Source organism: Tenrec ecaudatus, chromosome 6 (genome assembly GCF_050624435.1).
Source record: "Tenrec ecaudatus isolate mTenEca1 chromosome 6, mTenEca1.hap1, whole genome shotgun sequence".
In the NCBI taxonomy this organism is placed as follows: Eukaryota; Metazoa; Chordata; class Mammalia; order Afrosoricida; family Tenrecidae; genus Tenrec; species Tenrec ecaudatus.
In genome coordinates, this window is record NC_134535.1 from 83,629,986 (window position 1) to 83,652,288 (window position 22,303).

The 22,303-nt window shown below is 37.2% G+C and overlaps 1 protein-coding gene across 3 annotated transcripts in view; it reads right to left on the reverse strand.

The window, feature by feature from the left end:
• LARP4 (La ribonucleoprotein 4) overlaps positions 1-22,303 on the reverse strand; it is a 41,403-nt gene that overhangs the window by 12,510 nt on the left and 6,590 nt on the right. For 2 of the 3 annotated variants that reach the window (XM_075551697.1, XM_075551699.1), the window contains exons 2-10: positions 10,948-11,095; positions 9,987-10,142; positions 8,498-8,573; positions 5,755-5,891; positions 4,365-4,468; positions 3,314-3,424; positions 2,833-2,886; positions 1,294-1,500; positions 707-810 (exon numbers count right to left, since the gene is read on the reverse strand). In XM_075551697.1, coding sequence (XP_075407812.1) covers positions 707-810; positions 1,294-1,500; positions 2,833-2,886; positions 3,314-3,424; positions 4,365-4,468; positions 5,755-5,891; positions 8,498-8,573; positions 9,987-10,142; positions 10,948-11,095 — 1,097 coding nt within the window. The remainder of the gene's footprint in view (positions 1-706; positions 811-1,293; positions 1,501-2,832; positions 2,887-3,313; positions 3,425-4,364; positions 4,469-5,754; positions 5,892-8,497; positions 8,574-9,986; positions 10,143-10,947; positions 11,096-22,303) is intronic. The other variant, XM_075551698.1, reaches the window with a different exon arrangement.

Genomic DNA, 22,303 nt, shown 5'->3' on the forward strand with positions numbered 1-22,303 from the left:
CTTCACTTTCATCTCTAAAACTACACCAGAACAAGGGGCCTTCCAGTTGTACGCAGTAGTATCTCTATGTGCTCCATGAAAATTAAGTGATTTTTTTAATGACAAGGTAGCCGTTGGAGAGCAAAAGGTCACTTCTATCAATAGCTACTAACCTTCTAAAGGAACACTTTTTTTAGCCTATAAAGATTCTTTCTGTTTAACAATATGACATTTGATTTAATAGCAAGAGACTTTACTTCAAACTTCATAAAGCATCAAGATTGAGTGGGAATGGTGAAATTGTATCCAAGTAAAAAGAGAATTCACTTGGATTGTGATAAGAGTTGTAAGAGCTCCTAATGGTTTAAAAAAAAGAAGAAATTTACTATTCTATGCCCAAGAACTCTCATTCTCCCAATATTGCCCATTTAACACACTAACTAGCTGTTGGTTATCAGATTTGGTGGGATGGTTAACAGAGTTTTTCCTTCTACTTTATTATCACTATTCAATAAAGGTCAATATTTATAACAGAGTCCCAATTCCTCTTGCAGTATTGAGACTCATGTGCTTATGAATTCTGGACTCCATCATTCACATCCTTGTGAACTACCACAAAACTATTTCCCACTGACCTACAAACAAATATTGTGCTATCAACACATTAACTCTTTAGGAACCATTGTGAATCTTCAAAATAAACTCTAGCTAAGACTTTTTATCTTACCGATTTTTGGGGAATGGTCGACCCAAACTCATAGCAGCAGCATTTGTTTTATAAGATCCCGGTGAATTAAAGCTATTCACAAAACTACCATTGGGAAAGGGAGCCTAGAAGAAAATTTTAAAGTTTGAACAGTATGAATGGCAAAAGCAGTCATTTGGTGTGAGAATCATAAAGATTCTAATGAGCTAATAAACTAGCATCAATTTTTCTCCCAAGTTAGCAAGTTCAACAATTTGCTTATTGTTCATTCTTACAATAAATATTTGCTTCAAACACCACTGCATCATTGTTTACTCATGAGAAACAGGTCTCTTCGAAAATGTATCATAACACTAAAAGCATTTTAGATTTTTCCCAGGGTTTATCTAATCTTTTCTTTCAATTCACTTGACAAATTTTAGAGCATAAAATTATAGAGACCCATTCAATTATAGGCATATATCTGATGGGGCATAATATTCCCGCATCACCATTTAAAGACTAGAGAGTAATGAATACCAATATAAACCAAAGCAAAAGAACCCAACAATCCCTTCAAGTTTCAGCTGATATTGAAATTGTTATTATTTTAGAAGGATCGTACTTACCAGTGGTGTTTCAAAGTAAGGTGCAGGATTTGGAGACCAAGGTTGAGGCACAAGACTATAGACCGAATATTGGTGAGGATTATATACAGGCTGCATAAAGACTGGTGCATACTGTGTTTGAGGTTGAATGGGCTGGCTATACATACTAGAATCCATTAACCGATAACCATTCTTAGCAAAAAAGGTATTGATGGCTTTTATCCGTGCCTAGAAGGAAGAGTATAACAAAAAGTCTCTGACTGTGCACTTTTACAAATATTTTTTATACTTTTTACAGGAATTACACGATTATTTCTTCATAGTATACAATAAGCACAAATAAAATAACTGGTAGTTGTTTTTTTTTAAGAAGGCTCTTGCATGGCAAAAACCACAGTAAACTGTAAAATGAACAAAGCTGAAGTATTAAATAATGATGACTTCGCAGACAAGGAAGCACTGTATCTGATCCAACTCAACTAAATAGTCTTTTGAAGGCAATCTAATGAGATGAAGATAAGTGTATCATTGAGAGAATTGTCTGCAGCCACTCACGGATTCCAGAGAACTTTAAGCATGTATTTTTTGAGATAAGCTTGTTGAACTAGAACCCCAATAACTATATTTTTTATTTGCCAAGGTACACTTGCAAGGGGAGAGCGGGAAACTAGAGGTAGAAGAAGAGATGATAAATTTAAATAAGATAAAGGTGATTAAAAACAGGAAAATGTAAATAGTGAATAGGTGTTTAACTGTTCTCAATTTTTATGATGAAAAGATACATAAAACATATACTTTCAACAATTTCTCCATGTACAAATCAGTACCACAGATTACATAATTTCAGAGTTGCATAGTCATTCTAGATACCCTTTTCCAAATCACTCTAACATATTAACATCACCTCAGTGCCTTCTAAGCAAAAACTCTCCCTTCAAACACCACCATCTGTAGCTTCTACATAATTGCTTATTTCATGTGAGTGAGATAAAAACTAGATGTAGCATCTAGCCTTTTGAAATTAGTTTATTTCACTCAGAACATCTTTAAGGTTCATTCCGGATTTGTCGGTCTCATAATCTTGCTACAGAGAAAACATATTTCTGCAGAAATATCATCAAAGTAATACTAACCTTCAACAAGACCACTCTCTTAGAATATATAAATCAGTAAGAAAAAGGGAAAAAAATCAGAATACACTTTCAGGGGTCTTTTCCTAGAAGCATGTTTGCACATATTTACAAAAACGGCATGATGTTCAGAGCTATACAGGTTATTTCTGGTAAACTACTTAATATTTGTGAATATGAAGAAAATAAAGAGTAATTTAACAACGTGAGCAGTACTATCCAGATGATTAAAATAATACTGAATGAAACCTGTGTGTGTGGACAGAGTATTTTGTTACTCTAGGATTTTCTAAGGTAGCACAATATCACATGAGCCAGAAATTTAACATTACTATGGGTTTTAAAAATACGGTACTTTTCAATTTTTATAGACCAGAAGCACCACAAAAGACTTTTTCACACTGGCTTCTAATTTTTTAAAGTTTCTTACCATTATTGGCTTGCCCTGAAATGTTTTTACTTCTTCTCTTAAATATCTAAAAGCCTGGAAAAAAGGGAAACTTTATTGATATTCAAGCATTTCAAGGAAACCATCTTTAATCTAGCAAGATTAATCTTAATCAAACAATCGGGGGGGAAAATTCAAAATTCTAAAATCCTATTACGCAGGTGACAAGTCTGCCAAAATTTAAGAACCCTTCAGCTACAATTCCCAGCTATTCCACAATGGCTACCATGTATTTTACTGTGGACAGAAAATGTTCAAGAATCTAAATAGGATCTGAACTTAAAAAAATTTTTTATCAGAGATTTGATGGAACAAAATGTTCTTATAATCTAAAATGAATTAGTGACTGAGGTTCATAGAAGTCTACAAAAATACTGTACGCAAACATTTCCTCAATTAAAATGCACTGTTCCCTGTATTACTGGGACTCGACTGGAGAGGAGCTGTGTCTTTTCTCGCTCACCTGCTGCGCATCTGTGTCAGACTGGAAAGTGATATACCAGTTACTGTTGTGCGCAAATTCACAGCTTATCACTTTGGGGCAGTTTTCATTTTTGAACAAAGCTTTCACTTCCTAAAAAAGGAAAACACAAACTTTAGTTAACATTTAAAAAACACAATCATTGTGTTTTTGTTTACTGGAAAAACTGGGCATCTCTTATCTTCAAGTCTCTAAAATTTCTCCCTTGGTTAAATTGTTTATGACTTCAGCCCATTTTTCTAGCGAAAGTTAGCTTATGTTCTGAAATAGAAGCATGCATAGTGAGAATATAAATTCTGCATACGGCTTTGGGTTGGAACAGTACAACCGAATTGCTCTGCTCATGGTGGTTGGTGAGCTGTATCCTTACAGTGGAAAATCGCGATCCTTTCCCCGCCATGATCCACAAGAAATGACACACCCTCTACTAACAGTTTATGGAACCTAAGTACCCCGTGCATTGTCATTGAACCTGAATGCTTTGCCTTCAGTGAGACATGAAATGTGTCCAAAATATCTTCCCTACAACTGATTAAAAAAAACCTTAAAGCAACCAATAAAAGCTAGTTAATGAAACAAGAGCAACTAAAAGTAAATATTAGTGGTTGAGCATGCCTAAAATGTTATAGAAAACAAACACATTGAAATATCATCAGGGATCAGATACTGTGACTTACTTGGATGGAAAATTTCACTATGTGGATTTTACAGCTAAAGAAATGATGGTTTAATCTGATTCAATTAGACTACCACAAAGTGAAACTCAAACCCAGATTTGTATAGTTCCAAAGTCAGTTCTAACATCTATTTAAATTAAAAGAAAATGTAATAAAAAATTCTGATGCTTAACATTACAACTTAGTGTGAACTCTAGTGATTATTAAACAAAATATACTATTTATAAAATATTGTGTTTATAAAATAATTGATAGTCTAATGATTATTAAATATCCTATTCAAAGCAACTGATATGCAGATTTGCATTTCTGTTCCAACTTAAAACGTTTAGCTTCAATAATGCTTAGTAACTTACTTCAATTGGTGTTGTTTCAGGGACTTCTCTAAGAATAACAATACAACGTTTATGACTGGGTCTCACTTTCTCACCCTTCTCATCAACTTGAACCATGGGGGAAGCTGAAATGTAAAAAAGAAAGGATTTCATGTCAAGTGACAAAATGAAATCTAAAAAGAGTCATTAAAACTCTACTTCTGAATAAATTACCCAAGATTACATCAAAATCCTAAATATGAAATTATAGAATTAAAGATTATGGTTCAGATAAGACTTCCTTTTCAAGACTTATTTGCAAAGACATTACTAAATGTTTGTTCAATGAACCTGTATTCACATTCACAGTACCCAGTCTGTGTCTTGGCACTGTGTTGATGACAAAGAGAAGCCTTCAGGGAGCATACAATGTTTACTTTAATAAGGCATTTTCTCTGTAAATAACCAAACTGTTCATCCTAGAGATAACAGATTTACATTAACCCAACACTACTTTGGAGGAAGGAGCCAGAGGTTAAAATGTCAAAAAGTCCTTAGACAAATAACTATACACAAATGATCTACCCAGATCATTAAAACATCTACCATAAAGTCAAAACTCTCATTACCAGCCTTGGTTGTACAGTGGGTTAAAAGTTGAACTGCCAACCACAATCAGCAGTTCAAACCCACTAGACTTTGTGGGAGAAGATGACACTATTTGTTCCCTTATAGATTAATAAGATTCTGTGCTGTCCAGTAAAACGTTGCTTGGAGATAGAATCTACTCAAAACAGTAGGTTGTTATCAGAGAAGTAGCACTTTAAAAATCTATCTCGCTATGCAGATAAAAATAGTAAAAGCAGCAGTTGGGGGAAACGCTTTGGTTCCCAAACTAAAGAGATGGGGAATTTTCTGTTTGTCAATTTTTATGATGACTAGACTGCATCATTTTATGAAATGATTTCTGCACAAATGAAAAAATTTTCATAATTGATGCATACAACAATTCTTACTTAATTTAAAAGTTTGAACTAAATGTGTGTAAAAATGACACACAAGCCTTCCTAATGTCCCAGGAAACAGATCTGATTATATATATCAGCGGCTTAGTGATTCACAAGTTCAGCATTTTAAAGCCACCAGCCATTCCATGGGACAAAGATGAGGCTTTCCATTTTAAAGAGTTCGGGTCTTAGAAATCCAGAAGCAATTCTATCCTGTCCTACAGTGTCATTATGAGTCATACAGTACTCATTAACATTAAGTATTAGTACTAGTAAGTGGAAATTAGGATCAATATCCAAAGGGTAATCTTGATAGATACAGCAGAGTAGCAAACACAAATAGGCAGTTAAAACAATTCCATGCATGATAAGAAATATTTAATGTCTAATATTCCAAAGCAGGTAAAAGGCATTGTTTTACATACATCTTAATACTTCAAGAATGAGATCGAGGTCTGTGGTCAACTTTTTTATCTGTTCCATGTTGGCAACTGTCCAAATTGGGATGAATTGATCACTGTCCATTTGTGATATCAAATAAAGATCCTTTGACAAATTTTCTCTAAAAGAAATAAACAAGATAGAACAGTCCTCTTGATAACAATGAGGGCAATAAATGTACGGATATGCTTAACACAGTTGATGGATGTATGGATTGTGATAGGAATCATATGAGCCGCTAATAAAATGATTTATAAAAAAAGTCTTCTAAAACAAGCAACTTAAAAAACAAAAGTGACTTCATCACGAGTACAACAAAGTCCATAAAAAACAAAATTATGTTACAAGAAATGTTCAATTAAAAATAAATGCGTTGTTTAAAAAAATGGCAACATATGTACAATTGATGTATGGATTGTTATAAGCGATGTAGAGCCCTCAATAAAATGATATTTTAATTTTTAAAAAATAAGTCAAATATAATCTAAGAACATTCTGAAAATTTCTGAATCACTAAATGCATCTGGATCAATAATTTTTGGAAAAAGAAATCTTATCAAATTATGTAAATAAAGTCATAACATTGAAAGCCTGTTGTAAAATTATACACCTATTCTGTTATTCATATCAAAATTTTTCTGGAAACCTTTCCTTAAAAGTTACCTCTAGGCCCCCCCCCCCAAAAAAAAGCTGCCTTCTCCATACTTTCAGCACCATACGAGGGAGTTTCAAAAAGTGAATGGGAAAAATGGAATCACAGAACAAAGGGATTTCTTCACTTTCCAGCACTTAGGAACCTCTAGTTTGTGTTCTCTCATCTGCTTGCTCCAGTAAATGTTCCGCAGCACTTACCTCCTGATACTTAGTTACTGTTACTGTTTTTTCCCTCAACCTGAATGCAGGTTCCAGAAGAAATTGTTGTTTTGTTCAATGATGCATTTCAAAGGCCTGTTTTGTTAACTGCTGTCAATCAAATCAATTCAACTCATAGTGATCACAGGTAAGTGCAGATTAAGACTCGCATCAGTTAACCTTTAATTGATGACATCTTCGGAGGCCCTGTTTCCATCCTCACAGTGGCTGCTATGTTTGAGCCCATTGTTGCAGCCACTGTGTTAATCCATGTCTATGGATTAATTTTAAAGTCCTATAGTGCTTGGCAAAGAGTAGGCACAAAAGACTTTACATTCAAATTATACTGAGAGTAAGCATGTCCCCTCCTCTCCACCCCCAATTTTAACGCCAAGTTGTTCTGCTGGTGCAGTGATTCCAAGTTGGGATGTAATGAGCAGCTGAAAACGTCCAGCTGTCCCGGGAGGAAAGCCTGGACTCTCCGCTCCCATGCTCCCATCAGTAGGTATGCTCCCATCAGTAGGTACGGCCTCAGACGCTCACCACAGCAGTTCTGTCCTGGCCCAGGGGGCTACTTGGAGTCGGCATCGACACCTCAGCAGCAAGTTTGTTTTACTAATGTCAACAAGAGGGTTTTTTGTTTAGGTTTGATTTTGGGGGATTGGAGGGGCAATTACAGAATATACCAGGGAAGATTAGAACTCACCAACATAAAAGAATTATGTTAATATGTGCCCAAAGAGTGACTAAGACCAGAAAATTTTAAAAATATTTACACAAAAAGCTTTAGCTGGAATCAATTCTGACTTTCTGTAGGTGTTTCAAAACACTTACCTAAAATTGTCTAAAGCAGGGATCCTCAAACTATGGCCCATAGGCCACATGCGGCCCGCCAAGGGCACTTATCCAGCCCGCTGGGTGTTTTTGACCTGTTTTTTTTTTTCCCACTTCAGTGTGCATAGAAATTTATTCATAGTTTGTTTTTTAACTATCATCTGGCCCTCGAATGGGTCTGAGGAACAGTGAACTGGCCTCCTGTTTAAAAAGTTTGAGGACCCCTGGTCTAAAGTAATAGGGAGAATATCCCACGTTAAATTCAACACCTTTCTACTAGACTATATATATTTGAAGTCTACACAGTTAAATATACAAACATAGGATTTGTGGGAAAATGTAATTCAAAACTAATGGAATTCTTTTTTTAAAAAATCATTTTACTGGGGGCTCATACAACTCTTACCATAATCCATACATCCATCGTGTCAAGCACATTTTTACATCTGTTGCCATCATCATTCTCAAAACATTTGCTTTCTGCTTGAAGCCTTGGTATCAGCTCATTTTCCCCCTCACTCCCCGCTGCCCCCTCCCTAATGAACCCTTGATAATTTATAAATTATTATTATTATTATGTTGTCATATCTTTCACTGTCCAATGTCTCCCTTTTACCCACTTTTCTGTTGTCTGTCCCACAGGGAGGGGGTTATATGTAAAGCCGTATAATCAATTCCCCCTTTCCAGCCCACCCTCGCACTATCGCCGATGGTCCTGAAGGATTCATCTGTCCTGGATTCCCTGTGTTTCCAGTTCCTATCTGTACCAGTGTGCATCCTCTGTTCTAGCCATATTTGTAAGATAGAACTAGGATCATAATAGTTGGGGGGCGGGGAAGGCAGCTATTGGAATTTTTTCATGAACTGTCATGAACTTTTTGAAGTCCCTTTTTTTAGTTAATAAATACATTAAAATAATGCCAAAATACATCACCAGACAAAATGATGATCACCATTTTCCCAATCCATGTCATGGATATATTTTGTCTAACTGACGAAACAATTCAAAAAGGAAAAGATCAGTTTCAAAATAAAGTATACCGTGAAAAACAGAACTCCAATTGTTTCTTCAAACATTCTTTCAGGTCTTCTGTAGAAATTGCTGAATTGCTTTCTCCTAAAAATAGAAAAGAGGAGAAAAAGTCAATACCAAGTTGCCACAAATATTGAGCCTTACATATCGCTGTGCTCACTTGGCTCTACGGTAACTACTTGTCCCTGCAATGATAACTCCAAGAACAAAGTTATCAATCAATGAAACACAGAACATTATAGATCAAAATTATAAAACCTGTCCTCTTTTTGAAAAGTGTTAATGAAGATACGGGCCAAATTTCTTTTAAATACACAATTGGATAGATGCAAAGCTAAATAACATTTGTTCATAATTTTACCATTAACTCAAGAATGGTGGTGATATACATTAATTTAATTGAAACGAATAAAAATGGATTCTATTGCTATATATAGGTAATTTGTCTCAGAAAATCCATTCACCAAAATGCTGGCTAAATAAGCAATAAATTCATTTGCCCTTTCAATGTAACTTAGGGCAAACACATTAAAATACAAACACTTGCTGTATCACCTAAACCACTAGACCACCAGGCTAATCATTAAAATCACTTGTACACAAAGTAGCCAGTAGTTAGGTATGAATGTAAAGCTTACTCCCTTAAGTTATTGTATGGTAACATAATCTCCCTCTAGTTCAGAAATTAATTTATCAATCAGCAGGCCTCAGAAATCTTGTCTGAACATCTATGAGGAAATTGAGAACAAATGAAATTTATGTATTTAATATAAGTCATTAGCTATTTATAAGCAGAGATACAAATATTTACTTTATTATTAAGTAACAGGAGCCCTAATAGAGTAGCAGGTTACACACTGCTCTGCTAAACTCAAGGTCAGCAGTTCAAATCCACCAGGCACTCTTCAAGATAAAAAAGAAATTTTCTACCCCTGTAAAGAGGGAAATGTCTTGGAAACCCACAGAGGCAGTTCTACCCTGCTCTATAAGGTCATTATGAGTTGAGTCACAATCAACTATGGCAGTGAAATGTAATGGTGAGGTGATATTTAAGTTACTTTCATTTAAATGTCATCTATTTAAACCAATGTGGCTGCTAATTAAGTACTGATACAGTTCACAAGTTGAAGTATAGAATTCATTATTTCAATACAGCCTTTTTCTTAATAGTAATACTTGCAATTTCACATTTATAAATAAATTAGGTCTCTCATTGATTATGATTGTCCCCCCCCCCCTTTATCTTTAAAGTCACGCTTTCTGTTAATATCCTCTTTAAAATAAACATTCTTCTTAAATTATAAATCCCATGGATGGGCACTTAAAATAATATTTACAACAATCATTTTGTATTAAGCTTCTTTTTTTAACGTGAAAATAACCAACTGAGCACCTAAAAGGACTCGGATTCTCTGGCTCAGTGCAGTGACAGAGACTTGAGGAAGGGAGACTAGAACACTGATTTCTCATTTTACCCATAAAACCATTAGAGCTTACCAGAAACATCATATATTTGGTAATTCAGATCTTCTGGTCCTAAAATCATTCCATCAGTCGATTCTTCAATGCAAGCAGTGTTTCTTGTAGTTTCACAAGATGAAGAATACATTACTTCATACTCCTTACTCATATCATCTGAAAGCTCTGAATTGCCTGTATTAAGAAAACATAGAAGTTCTTTAAATCTTATGTGCAGTAATTCTGGGAAAGATAGCACGTCTTCTCTAACAAGATTTTAAGATATTCTACCTGTTGACAAAGTATCCACATGGACTTCCATTTTTTTTAAGGACTTATCTTCTAGATAAGCCTGGAGCATCAAAGCTAAACTGACACAGCACCAAGTATCAGGATGCTCTAAACACTTTATCCACTTAATTTTAGGAAATTGTGCAATGTGGGTAACTACTGTCTTTTCTACTTTACAGATGAAGTAACAAGCACCTAGAAGTTTAATTAACTTGCCTTAGGTCAGGGGTGTCAAATTGGTGGCTCCCGAGGTAATTTTTTTTGGCCAATAATGCTCTGAAATAAAATGTAGCAAGGGAATTGTGTGTACAGTAAGTATTGCCTCGATCTTCCCTAAGCGCTATTTCTTCTTAACTTTTTAAATTTTCATGTGACCCTGTGGGCCACCAGTTTGACAGCCCTGTCTTAGGTTAGTACCAATGAGTACCAGCAAGAGTCCTTAAGGGTAGATTAAAATTCACCTACAAGACCATGTAAACCAACGATTTTTTGCTAGACACTTAAATCCGTGTCAAATCATGTTAGGTACAAATGAGAATTGTATATGAACTACATATAAACATATATAAATGTTTACATAAAATTCACATGCAACTTATACTGGTTATTTGATTACTAATCAAAGACTATATTCCAAAGTTCTGTAAAGTTGTTTATCCATGCATTTAACTGAAACGTGATTTGCTCTGATGAAATATTTGGAACTTACCCTCAGGATGAGATCCAGACGAGGCTGCTGTTTCATGCCAAGAGCTTTCCATTCCATGAGTGCCTGGAGTGGCACCAGTATTTCCAGGAGGAATTTCTTGCCATACTTTGGCATTGGGATTTAAACCAGTTCCTTTAGATGTTACCTGCTAAATAATCAGAGGATTATTTGTGCATTTAAAAAAAAATCTATGCATTAAAAATATACCCTTAAGTATGAAAAAATTAAAGAGAGCATTAACTATCATATTAAGACTACCAAGGTAGGTGATACCTCCAATTCGTTCACTAAGATTTTTTTAAAGTTTATGTGACCAACCTGAAATTCAAATCTTAGATAACTTGAAATATAAAATTTAATTTATACATTTAAACATAAACCCCTATATAACCTACACCTCACAGATTTACTATAGAAATACTGCTTTCCTCCAGCTTACTGACAAGTATAATAAAAACTGTATTTAATGATTGACTACCAAATTGTGAATTATAAATTATATGCCAATAAATCTGAGCTGTGACAGACTGAATCGCTAAAGGATCTCATCACAGGAAATATCATCCCTGGTCAAAAACAGTTGCAATTGTCTTATATTTGAATGCGTATTCATTTATTTTGCATACATTATATATTCACAGGTACTTATGGAGGTGAAAAAGAGAAATGAAGCACAGTATGGGGAAAAAGTAGGGTATTCGTGAATAATGTAGTGGGCAGGGTTTGGGGTGCCAATTCTGTGTAGTCAGAAATAGACTTTTGGCCAGATGCCTTGCCAATAACAGCTGATAATGATTGCTGTATTATGTAGTGTAGTCTTACAAGCTAATAAGCTCAGGTAAAGGAAATGTGAAGACAATCCTAAGGAAAACACATTTACAGTACTGGACTGTATATATCGACCCGGTCTGAGCTTATACTGTCTACTCTTATGTTAAACCATCTTCACGCTCAAGAGGCTGAAGAAGACAGGGCTGGAGGCAGTGGGAAACAGGTGACGATGAGAAGGTGAGACAGGAAAGGCAGGCAGCTTGTTAATTTTACTCAAATACATTTCCATATCTGCTTAGCTTTTTTGCTTTTTCCCTTCTCTAAGAACGTTTCCATATGGTATCATTCCTTTTTTTAAAAAAAACCTTTTGCTTTAGTTTCAATCCCTGAGTCCCAGAAGGACCATGTTGTAAAAGAAGTCCCAAGCAGTTGTCAATCACTAGAACCCTCTGCCACATGCTCTTAATGCCCATTTGTATCCTGACACTGGTTTGGAAGCACTCACTACACAAGTGCTTATCTGTGAAAGCCATGATTGAGTGTCTACTAAGTCCTGAACTGCTTCAAGATCTCGAAACACGTCACCCTTTTGGTTCACATCCACAATCTCTTACATGCTTTTCTTGATGGGCCCTGTTACAAATCCTGTGAGTCATGCAAACTATCTAGACAATTTTCTCTGGCATGAATTTATGGTTTGGGGCTTGTCATCACCATGACGACACTGTCTATGGGGTAATCCTTCAAGATTTTGTGGCTCCCTCCCTCAGCACTGACACAAAGTACTAGGAGGAATGAGTCCTAACGGTCTTGAAACGTACTGTGCTTAGACGACTTTGTTATCCTTAGTCTAAGAGAACTCATGGGGCCCTGGGTAGCCAGGAGCACTATCCAATACCCTTCCTGAAAAGGTACTTATGGACTCAGTGACAAAGCATAGAGGTAACTAACCCAGAAAAGGGGTTCTTACAGTCCAGGCCTTTCCTGTGCATCAATAGATTGGCAGGCAGCTGGTGTATGTATATTTTTTCCTTCAAGTTTTGGGATTAATAGCTTTATAGATCAGGGCAGTCTGTATATAAACATGGACTACACTGCACAACCCGCCAGTTAGCCTACCCTTCCTATCTTAAACCCTGGTGGTTTGCTTCTCGTCTCCACTAACCAATGTCCCCCGCAGCATTCTCTTCCCCAGAACAGAGCACTGTAGTAGGTTTCATAAACATCTTCAGGCAGATCTTTAACCCTCCAGGTTTTGTTTGTTAATGGCAGCTGGGAACTCATCTGCTCCCTCTTGGTCAACAGAAGCTGCTTCTCTTGGCTTGACATTTTACCTTTTACAAACCTCTTTCTAAAATTATCAAACCATACTTTGCTGGCCTTAAATTTTCCTTTTGCTATAAGCTTTCATATAATGGCCTGGCTTTTCTCAAATCACATTAGTCTAGACAGGTATGCCTTTCTCATAGCAATCCTGTACCCACATAAAAGCTGGAATTTAAATATGAGATAAAATGGCCCAACAGCAGCAAGAGCTTCATAAATTTATTTTTTTTAAAAAGGGCCCTTACAATGGATTAATCTATCTTCCAATTGTATGCAGTTGCAGGCCCCCATCTAGGGGTCATATCAAGCAATTAAGATTTCTTCTTAGTTGTAAGGGCCCCAATACAATAAAAATTAAATTAAAAATACATATTTCCTTTTGTACTGACATGATTTTGCTTCTTGAGAGCACTTTCAGCATCACTAGAGGTACTTCATATGGGTCAGTGGTGTTATTCAATGTTTACTGAATTGTGGTAAACATGATAAAACACACAAATACCTTGTGACCATTTTTATGTGTGACATAATTCATTGGAGAGGTAAACCGGCCACATGGAGATGATCACTTTCACTTGGATATTGGGAACACTTGAACTCATGAGGTGGTGGCTATAAAATTGTTATAGCCGTACAGTAGGTCCTCAGCTAATTATTTTCTCATTATGATTCAATATAGCATCTTTGTTTGCATTTCTTCCTACTGCCACTTGTCACGCAAGTCAGTAAATACTGTGTGCATGTTTACATTACACTTAAATCAATTTTTATAGTAATAAATGATGCAATAGACTAATACCTACATAATAAACATACATACATAAAATACATATATTATGTATTGATCCTTCTTAAGTATGTTAATATAACTTTGAAAAGTCTACTCCTTCTCCAGAAACTTTTACTGTCTTCTTAGCCACAAACTCCTCCACAAGATGGTAGACCGTACCAGAGAGACATCAGATTCAGAGAACAGAAAATTAATTCACGCTTATGACATGCAGAGAACTAAGCTTTCAAGAAAAAAATGACTGGTACCCACTGAACCATCTGGAGGGGGGCTCTTACCACTGGCGCAGAAGTTTTAATAAACAAAGCAACCCCAATCCTTAAAATATATTATTAGCATCCAAATATGCTCAGGACTCTAGGAAGAACTGCAGAGCCACCACCCCCACCCCACCCTGAGCTGTGGACTAAATATTCAGCTTCTAGGAGATCCATTTATACTTCCTCTGATTTTTGTGTCCCCTGGACTCCCTGCACCCCTTCTAAGAAACCAGCTTCTTGAACTTCTTTCTCTAAGTGCCCACATTATGCAGCTAACCTCACTTACAGGATATGTATGAACCAAGGAAACAATACTGTTATTTACCCTCTACTGCTTGTCTATATGAGGCACTGATAGTTCAGCAGTGAAATTCTGGCCATCTATGTGAGAGACCAATGTGGAGCCAGCATCCTTTCTGTCAGTGGAGGCTTAACTGTGTTGCTGTGGTGCTCAATAGGTTTCGGCAGCGCTTACAGATGCACTGCAAGGAAGGTCTGGAGAACTACTTTCAAAAATGGTTACCAGTTATGAAAACACTTACTGATGATGTGTCACAATCATCACACTTGCAATTGATGGAAGGAGTAGCATAGAACTTAGTGTTTCATCTTGTGCCCACAGGGGGTCACCAAAACTGGGAGCCAACTCAAAGGCAGCTAACAACTTGCTATCCTTTTATTATTATCAACAAAAGGTTTGAATGGAAATTTGGGACGAGATGGATTAGACACCACAATGTTTTCCATAAATTTCCATATTGTGAGCAGCTTATGTCCAGGTTTCTTCTTATCTTGGAAGTATTTTATCAACTGATACTGTTTAGAATGGCCAGGGACAGATCAATAAACAGCACAGGACATGTAGTCAATTCTACTATAAAGAATACAAGGAGCCCTGGAATTGCAGTGGTTAAGCACTCTGCTGCTAACCAAATCGTTGGCAAGTCAAACTTACCCCCAGCGTGGGGGGGGGGCGGGGAGGGTGGGGAGACCTGGTAAAGAGTACAGCTTTGGAAAACCTAAAAGGCAGAACTGACTCAACAGCACACAATACCAACAACAAACAAAAGATGTGCTTGAGGGAGGGGGGAAAGGGGAGGGAGGGGAAGAAAAAAAAAAAGAGGACCTGATGCAAGGGGCTTAAGTGGAGAGCAAATGCCTTGAGAATGATTGGGGCAGGGAATGTATAGATGTGCTTTATACAATTGATGTATGTATATGTATGGATGGTGATAAGAGTTGTATGAGTCCCTAATAAAATGTAAAAAAAGAAAAGAGGAGAAAAAAATGATTAGGGCAAAGACTATACAGATGTGCTTTATACAATTGATGTATGTATATGTATGAACTGTGATAAGAATTGTATGAGCCCCTAATAAATTGTTAAAATTTAAAAAAAAAGAATATTAGCGTCAACCTCACCCAGGATATATTTTGCATGAATTATCGATTGACTTCTCGATATTAAAACATCAAGAATTAAAAAAAAATGTGCTTGCTGCCTGCATCAGAAAATATCCTGCTACACCTCGCCCCACCACCACCCCAGCCCTCACTAAGCCTTTAGAGCCGACTAGCAAGTGCAAGGTGGGTATTAGGTGCCATGTCAGGTGAACAGTACAAGGGGCTTCACAAAGTTCATTAAAATTGGGATGAAAACATGATGGGATTTTTCAAGAACTCTTTGAGGTCCCCTTATTGTTTATTACATTATTAAGGATTCAATAGTAGAAAACCTACGGTATGTATCTTCATATTTACCTTTCCTTTCTTTCAATTTTTTTTCCTTTCTTTCAATTTTAAGAAATATCACCTATCTCCCTATCCCTTCCCCTGCAAAACTGGGAACAGTATTCAATATCAGAAACTAAATTTCTGAATAAGTATTTATTTATTCTGAATAAAGATGCATAGAAAAAGGGCATGAAATACAGTTAATAAATAAAATCCTTGGGTAGAAAATATATAGTCCAAGAGCCTATATAGATTTACCCAATGCAATGCGTCATTTGATGTCTCGTAAAATGGGGTTTTCAACTCCCATGAACAGTTACAGTCTCAGAAACTCACGGGGCCAGTTCTACCCTGTCCTATAGGGTTGCTATGAGTCGGCATGCAAAACATTAACTTCTTATGGGATTAAAAAGCCTCATCTTTCTCCCAAGGAGCAGCTGGTGGTTTCCAACTGCTGATTTTGTGGTTAGCAGCCCAATGCGGTATCTCTTTAATATGTGAGGAGGCATCTCTTTTACATAGCATTCCATATTAAGATCTACCTAATGTAAACAATAATATCCCTCGTTCCACTCTTCAAAACTAAAAATCACCAAAAAAACTTCCCTGCTAATAAGAGTCGATTCCAACTCATCGTGACTCTAAAGAACTGCTCCTCTGGGTTTCTGAAACTGAGTGTCTTTAGCAGAGTAGAAAGCCTAATCTTTCTCTCATTCCACTGGGCTACTAACCCAGCAGTCGTTTCATGTAAGAGGAGGCTATCTACTCGGGTGTGTTAGTCTGGGTGGACTAGAGAAACAAATCCACGGACACACATGTGTGTAAGAAAGAGATTTATATACAAGAGCAACTGAACATTAAGAAAATATCCCACCCTGTCCAGATCAAGTCCATAAAGCTGATATTAGCCCATATGCCCGATACCAATCTATAAAGTCCTCTTCAGACCCATGAAACACATGCATAATGACGCCAAATGTAGAAGATCGCACAGCAGTGGGTAGAAAGTCTTTGGATCCAGTGTCAGTGGAAACATCTCAGCGCTGGCAGGTGTCTCTGCATCAGGGTGGGTCGATGTGTCTTGTCAGCTGCCATATCTCCCAGGGTGTATGCAGTCTCCCACATCCAAGGAGGAAATACCAGATTTCCCAGAAGTCTCAGGCTATGATCTGATTGACAGACAAGACTCCACCCCTTCACTCATAATTCTCTCAAACTGCCAATTATATAACTACCACAGAGTAAAATTTACATTCTCAGAAACTCTCTGAGTTTCTATATATGAGATCCTATATGAGTTTCTGAGAATTTAAATGTTTATTGGAGTAGGCAACCTCATCTGTCTCCCCTTGAGTAGCTGATGGGTCTGAACCTCAAATCTTGTTAGTAGCTCAGGCCTCTAAATTAAAAGATAATTATAAATTTCCCTTATAAGCCAAATGATTCTTGGCCCCAGTTTTACCTAGAGTGGCTAATGATCTAGAAGACTGCTAGGGCCAAGGCACAGTTAATTTTCATTTTATTTTTTTAAAAAAGGTAATCTTCATGGAAACTTAAACTAAATCAAACCCACAACTAAGTAGTTTCAGGCCAGAGTAGAACTGCCTCATCGGGTTTCCCATTTTAAAGAAGCAGGCTGTTGATCTTTCTCCCTTAAAGAGGCTGGTAGGTTTGAACTGTCCTCACCTTTCAGACACTTAGTGGTCTCTATCAGGACTTCTTCATGGTAGTTTAGGCAATAAAAATGCATCCCCTAACACCAAACATTTAACCTAATCTGAAATTATTTTGTTTGCAAACTGCATAATAGCAGTGACTTTAACTATGGTTAAGTCTTTGTAGCACCTTGATGATTAACATACAGGAAGTCATATAAAACTGGAAGAATGAAAGTTGGTTTCTCAAAGGTCAATGGGCTTAAGAAATGCCTAGCAATCTAGATAAAGGATCGGATTACAAGGCTCTACATATAACCTCCTCCCTGGGGGGTGGACAACAGAAAAGTGGGTGATGAGAGTGGGTAAGATATGACAAAATAATAATAATTTATCAAAGGATTCATGAGGGAGGGAGAGCAGAGAGGGATGGGAGAAATGAGGAGCTAAAACCAAGGGCTCAAGCAGAAAGCAAATGCTTTGAGAATGAAGATAGCAACAAATGTACAAATGTGCTCGACACAATGGATGTACGTATAGGTTGTGGCAAGAGTTATACAAGCCCCCAATAAAATGATTTTTTTAAAAAACATAGCTAGCTAAGAAGAGTCAGTAATATTCAGTGATAGGGTCAGATTGTATTCTAAACAAGCCCCTAAGTGAAAGAACTTGCACCCAGTCTTGGACCCACCCTAGTATTTTCCTGCAAAATAGTCATGAACCAGTATCTATTTTCCTGCTACTGTGCAAAACAAAACAAAAAAGCTATTTCTCGTACCAGATAGAAAAAGACTACTATTCTAAAGTCCCCACTACCTTTGGCAGACAATATCTGAAAACTGAAGTCTCCAGAGGCGGAGAGGGAGACAAACTCACTACAATCATATAGCATAGCAACTCCTAGCAACTCTACAGCATAGGATACAAATGCCCAGGTGGGTCTCTAAAACTCTAACTCTTTATGGGAGTAGAAACCCTCATCTCTCCCAGAATGCTAATTTCCAACTGTGGACCCTACAGTAAGCAGCCACCTGTGTAACCACTATGCCACCAGGGCTCCAATGATTAGGAACTACTAACTTTTGTCAGAGCCATGGACCGCTCTGAAAAAAATCAGTTATAGAGTTCTCCCCTAAAGTTCTTACATAAGACCCACAAGCTCCCAAGATTAGAATATTAACTTCTCTAACAGAGTAGGTTTTCCCATAGGGTGTGTCTAAGTGAAGTCTGCATGTAAGCAGTCTGGTACATCTTCTAAAGCGAAATGGTTGATAAGCTTGAATCACTGAACTTTCAGTTAGTTGGATGTTTTAACTACTGCACTACCAAGGTGCCTTCAAAATATTAAATACTTTAGGGCAAAGAATGTACAGATGTGCTTTACACAATTGATGTATGTAGATGTATGGACTGTGATAAGAGTTGTATGAGCCCCTAATAAAACGTTAAAAAAATATTAAATACTGTTTTCATTCCTTTCAGGAAAGAATCATCTTCTTATTTCTTGTGCATGTGTGTGTATATACACACCCTGAGCTTCAAATTTGAAAACTTTGTAGAAAATGGAAATGAGAGATGTTTTCCACAAGCTTTTAAGTTCTTTGTACGTATATAGCTTCAAACATGCATGTAAAAATTCTATTATCTTTTAATTCCATTGTCTATAGGTTTTTTAATTTGAAGCTGTGCTAGTCAAGTCAGCAAACTCATATTCAAATGTAAATGATCAGAAAATGGAGAGAATTTATCTTTTGTGTGTATAGCTGAAAGCAGCAACTCCTAAGTGCGTCTTATACACCAGACACTACTAAGCACTTTCTAAACAGTAACTCAGTGAATCCTCTTGACCCTATGAGGGAGCAATAATTTCATCCTCACTTTCAGTATTTATCGATGAGGAGAGCTCCAGTGGCATAGTGGTTATGCTTTGAGATACTAACTGCTAGGTTAGAAGTTCAGAACCACCAGCCAAGCTCCCTGGGTGAAAGACAAGGTTTTCTACTCCGATAATTAGTCTCAAACCTTGCACGGGTAATCCAACCCTGTCCTATAGGGTCGCCAAGAGTCAGCCTCAACTGGATGGCAATGAGTTTGGTTTGGTTTTATGTAACGATTAAGTCATCGAGAAAGAAGTTAAACAACTTGCCCTAGGTCATAGGACTAGAAAGTAGTCTAACCTGCTGAGATTCAGACCCAGCAGCCTGGCTCCAGAACCCATGGCCTTAACGAATTTATGCAATCTTGTATATAAATGTTATTACTCAACCACTACCCTATTGTGTTTCTTCCCTCAACTCAAAAGGCTAAAATAACAAGGCTTCCTTTACCTTAGTCAACTTTTTGTCCTATAAATTTACATGGTTCCAGCTTTAGCAACAAGGGCACAGGAGACCACCGCCTGCCATACAGGTGGGCAGCCTGATAGCCAGGCCACTCAAGATACAAAAAAGCCCGAGATAATGAAGATGTATAAATGTAATCAAAATAAATGTCTTCCAAAAATGCACCAAATGATAGCCACAGAAAAACTACTAGGGCCACAACTGCTGCTATCAGTGGAACCAAAAATTAGATCCTATAGGTAGCTGTGGATGCTATTCAAGTCCTTGACTGAATTCATGGCCTCATATGTAGTGTATATATAACATTCTGGGAAGGAAAAATGAAGACCTGATCAGAAGAAACTTTTATTTGACATCAGTAATCCTATTTCATAGTAATTATGTAAAAAAGCACATTTGGATACTATTTTAATTGGGGGACAATAATGTTTTTTGTAATATAAAAAACATGTACATAAAAATCAAGTGAAAGACAACTATTTTACTATCAAATCCGATATATTAGGCGGCTTGGTAATGATATGGTTTAAAAGCAATAATTAAAAACTCTGGACAACAATCATACAATGAATCCCTGATCATTCTTTTAAAAAAAATGAATCATACAACATAGACCAGGATTTTTGAGAATGAGAAGAATCTAGTTATTGACTGACTGTACTACTGTGGACAAAATGGGAGGTATTTTGCAATTTGCCATAATGTGAAATCCTGGCTGACCTTGTGGTACAAGAGCCCAGGTGACAGGTATAGTGGTTACACATTCAGTGGCTCACAGTGGGTATCTATGTATTCAGTCAACAGTTCAAAACCACCAGCGACTGGGAAAAAGATAAGGCTTTCTACATCTGTAAAGAGTTATCCAAAAGGGTAGTTATACTCTGCCCTACAGGTTCTCTGAGTCAGAATCAACTCAACGGCTGCAAGTGTCTGCCTTTGGGCATAGTACAGAAAGGAGTGCAGGAGGTGTAGGGGTAACGTGTGAGCCGCAGGAGAAGAGCTAGGGCAATCTGCTTCCACGAAGACTTGTTTTCTTGTTCTCAGGTATCAGTCAGTCTGTTTCGACTCGTAGCAACCCTAAGTACCACATAACCAAACACGGCCCAAACCACGGCTGCTATGTTTGACCCCAACGTGACAGCCACTCTCACTCCATTTCACTGAGGGTCTGCCTTCCTCCACTTCACCGACCCTCGACTACACGATGATCCTCGAAAACACACGCGGCAATTTCACTTTGTCAGGTATAGATTCTATGAGTTGGAATCAATTGCAGCTGGCTTGTTTTGTGCTTGTTTGTTTTTGAGATACAGAAATCCTGGATTGCTCCCTTCTTCCCTAACAGAAAATCCATTTCCCCCCTCAATGTGTGCAAACATAGTATTTAACTTCTTAGCCCTGAAGTTTAGCTTCATGCTTGGACTTCATACCGGAAGCCCAAGTTACAGTCTTCGAAAGTACTCCTTTGCCAATGGCTTAATGCCAATCATTTATAAACAGGTATTTTTCTGAACCAACCTTGTTTCCAGTAAACTGACAAGAGATTATAAGTGCAATCATTAAGATTCTTTGAACATACATTTTTTATTCTTTGCCCAATAAAACCGTACCATCTTAAAGAAGATTATTAACTTGTTTGTCTTGTCCAGAATCTAGGCAAATAATAACAAGGTTAGGATAGAACTAAGAAAATTAAAAATTTGAGGAGGAAAAAAATCTCTTTAGTAGCATTAGCTACAGTATTTTTGTGGTTACTATTATTATGCAGTTTCAATCAATTTTCCAGGAATATTTCTATTTGAAAGGCGACTTAGTAACTACTATATACTAGGTAATTTATAAATTTACTGCCATCAAGTCAATGCCAATTCATAGTGACCCCACAGGACGTTAGAAATGCACTTGTGAGGTGCAAAGACTGTAACTCTTCTGGACAATTCATAGCACAATACAATTGTGAGGCTTAGATGACAGCATTAATCAGGCCCTAACTTAGAATGTAGCCAAAGTATATTCAAACTCCAACTCACTGACATCAAGTTGGTTTCAACTCATCTCCAGGCTATTGGTCATAACTGCCCTTGTGGGTTTCTGAGACTAACTTGTTATAGGAGTAGCCTCACCCGTCTCCCTCAGGGTGGTTGGTGGTTTAAAACTGCAGGACCTTAAAGTCAGCAGGCTAACCTCTGTCGCCAGGGCTCCTTCCACAAACACACAACTCTGCGAGAATTATTCTCAAATTACTGATAGGAATAGGGAGCTCAAAAAAGTCATTTAGTGGATATCTCCTTACAGAAGGGTTGCGGGGAGGAGACCAGCCAGCCAGGGTGCAGTGTAGCAAGGATGAAACATACATCTTTCCTCTAGTTCTTTAATGCTTCTTCCCCACCCCCACTATCATGATCCCAATTCTACCTTACAAATCCGGCTAGACCAGAAGATGTACACTGGTACAGAAAGGAACTGGAAACACAGGGA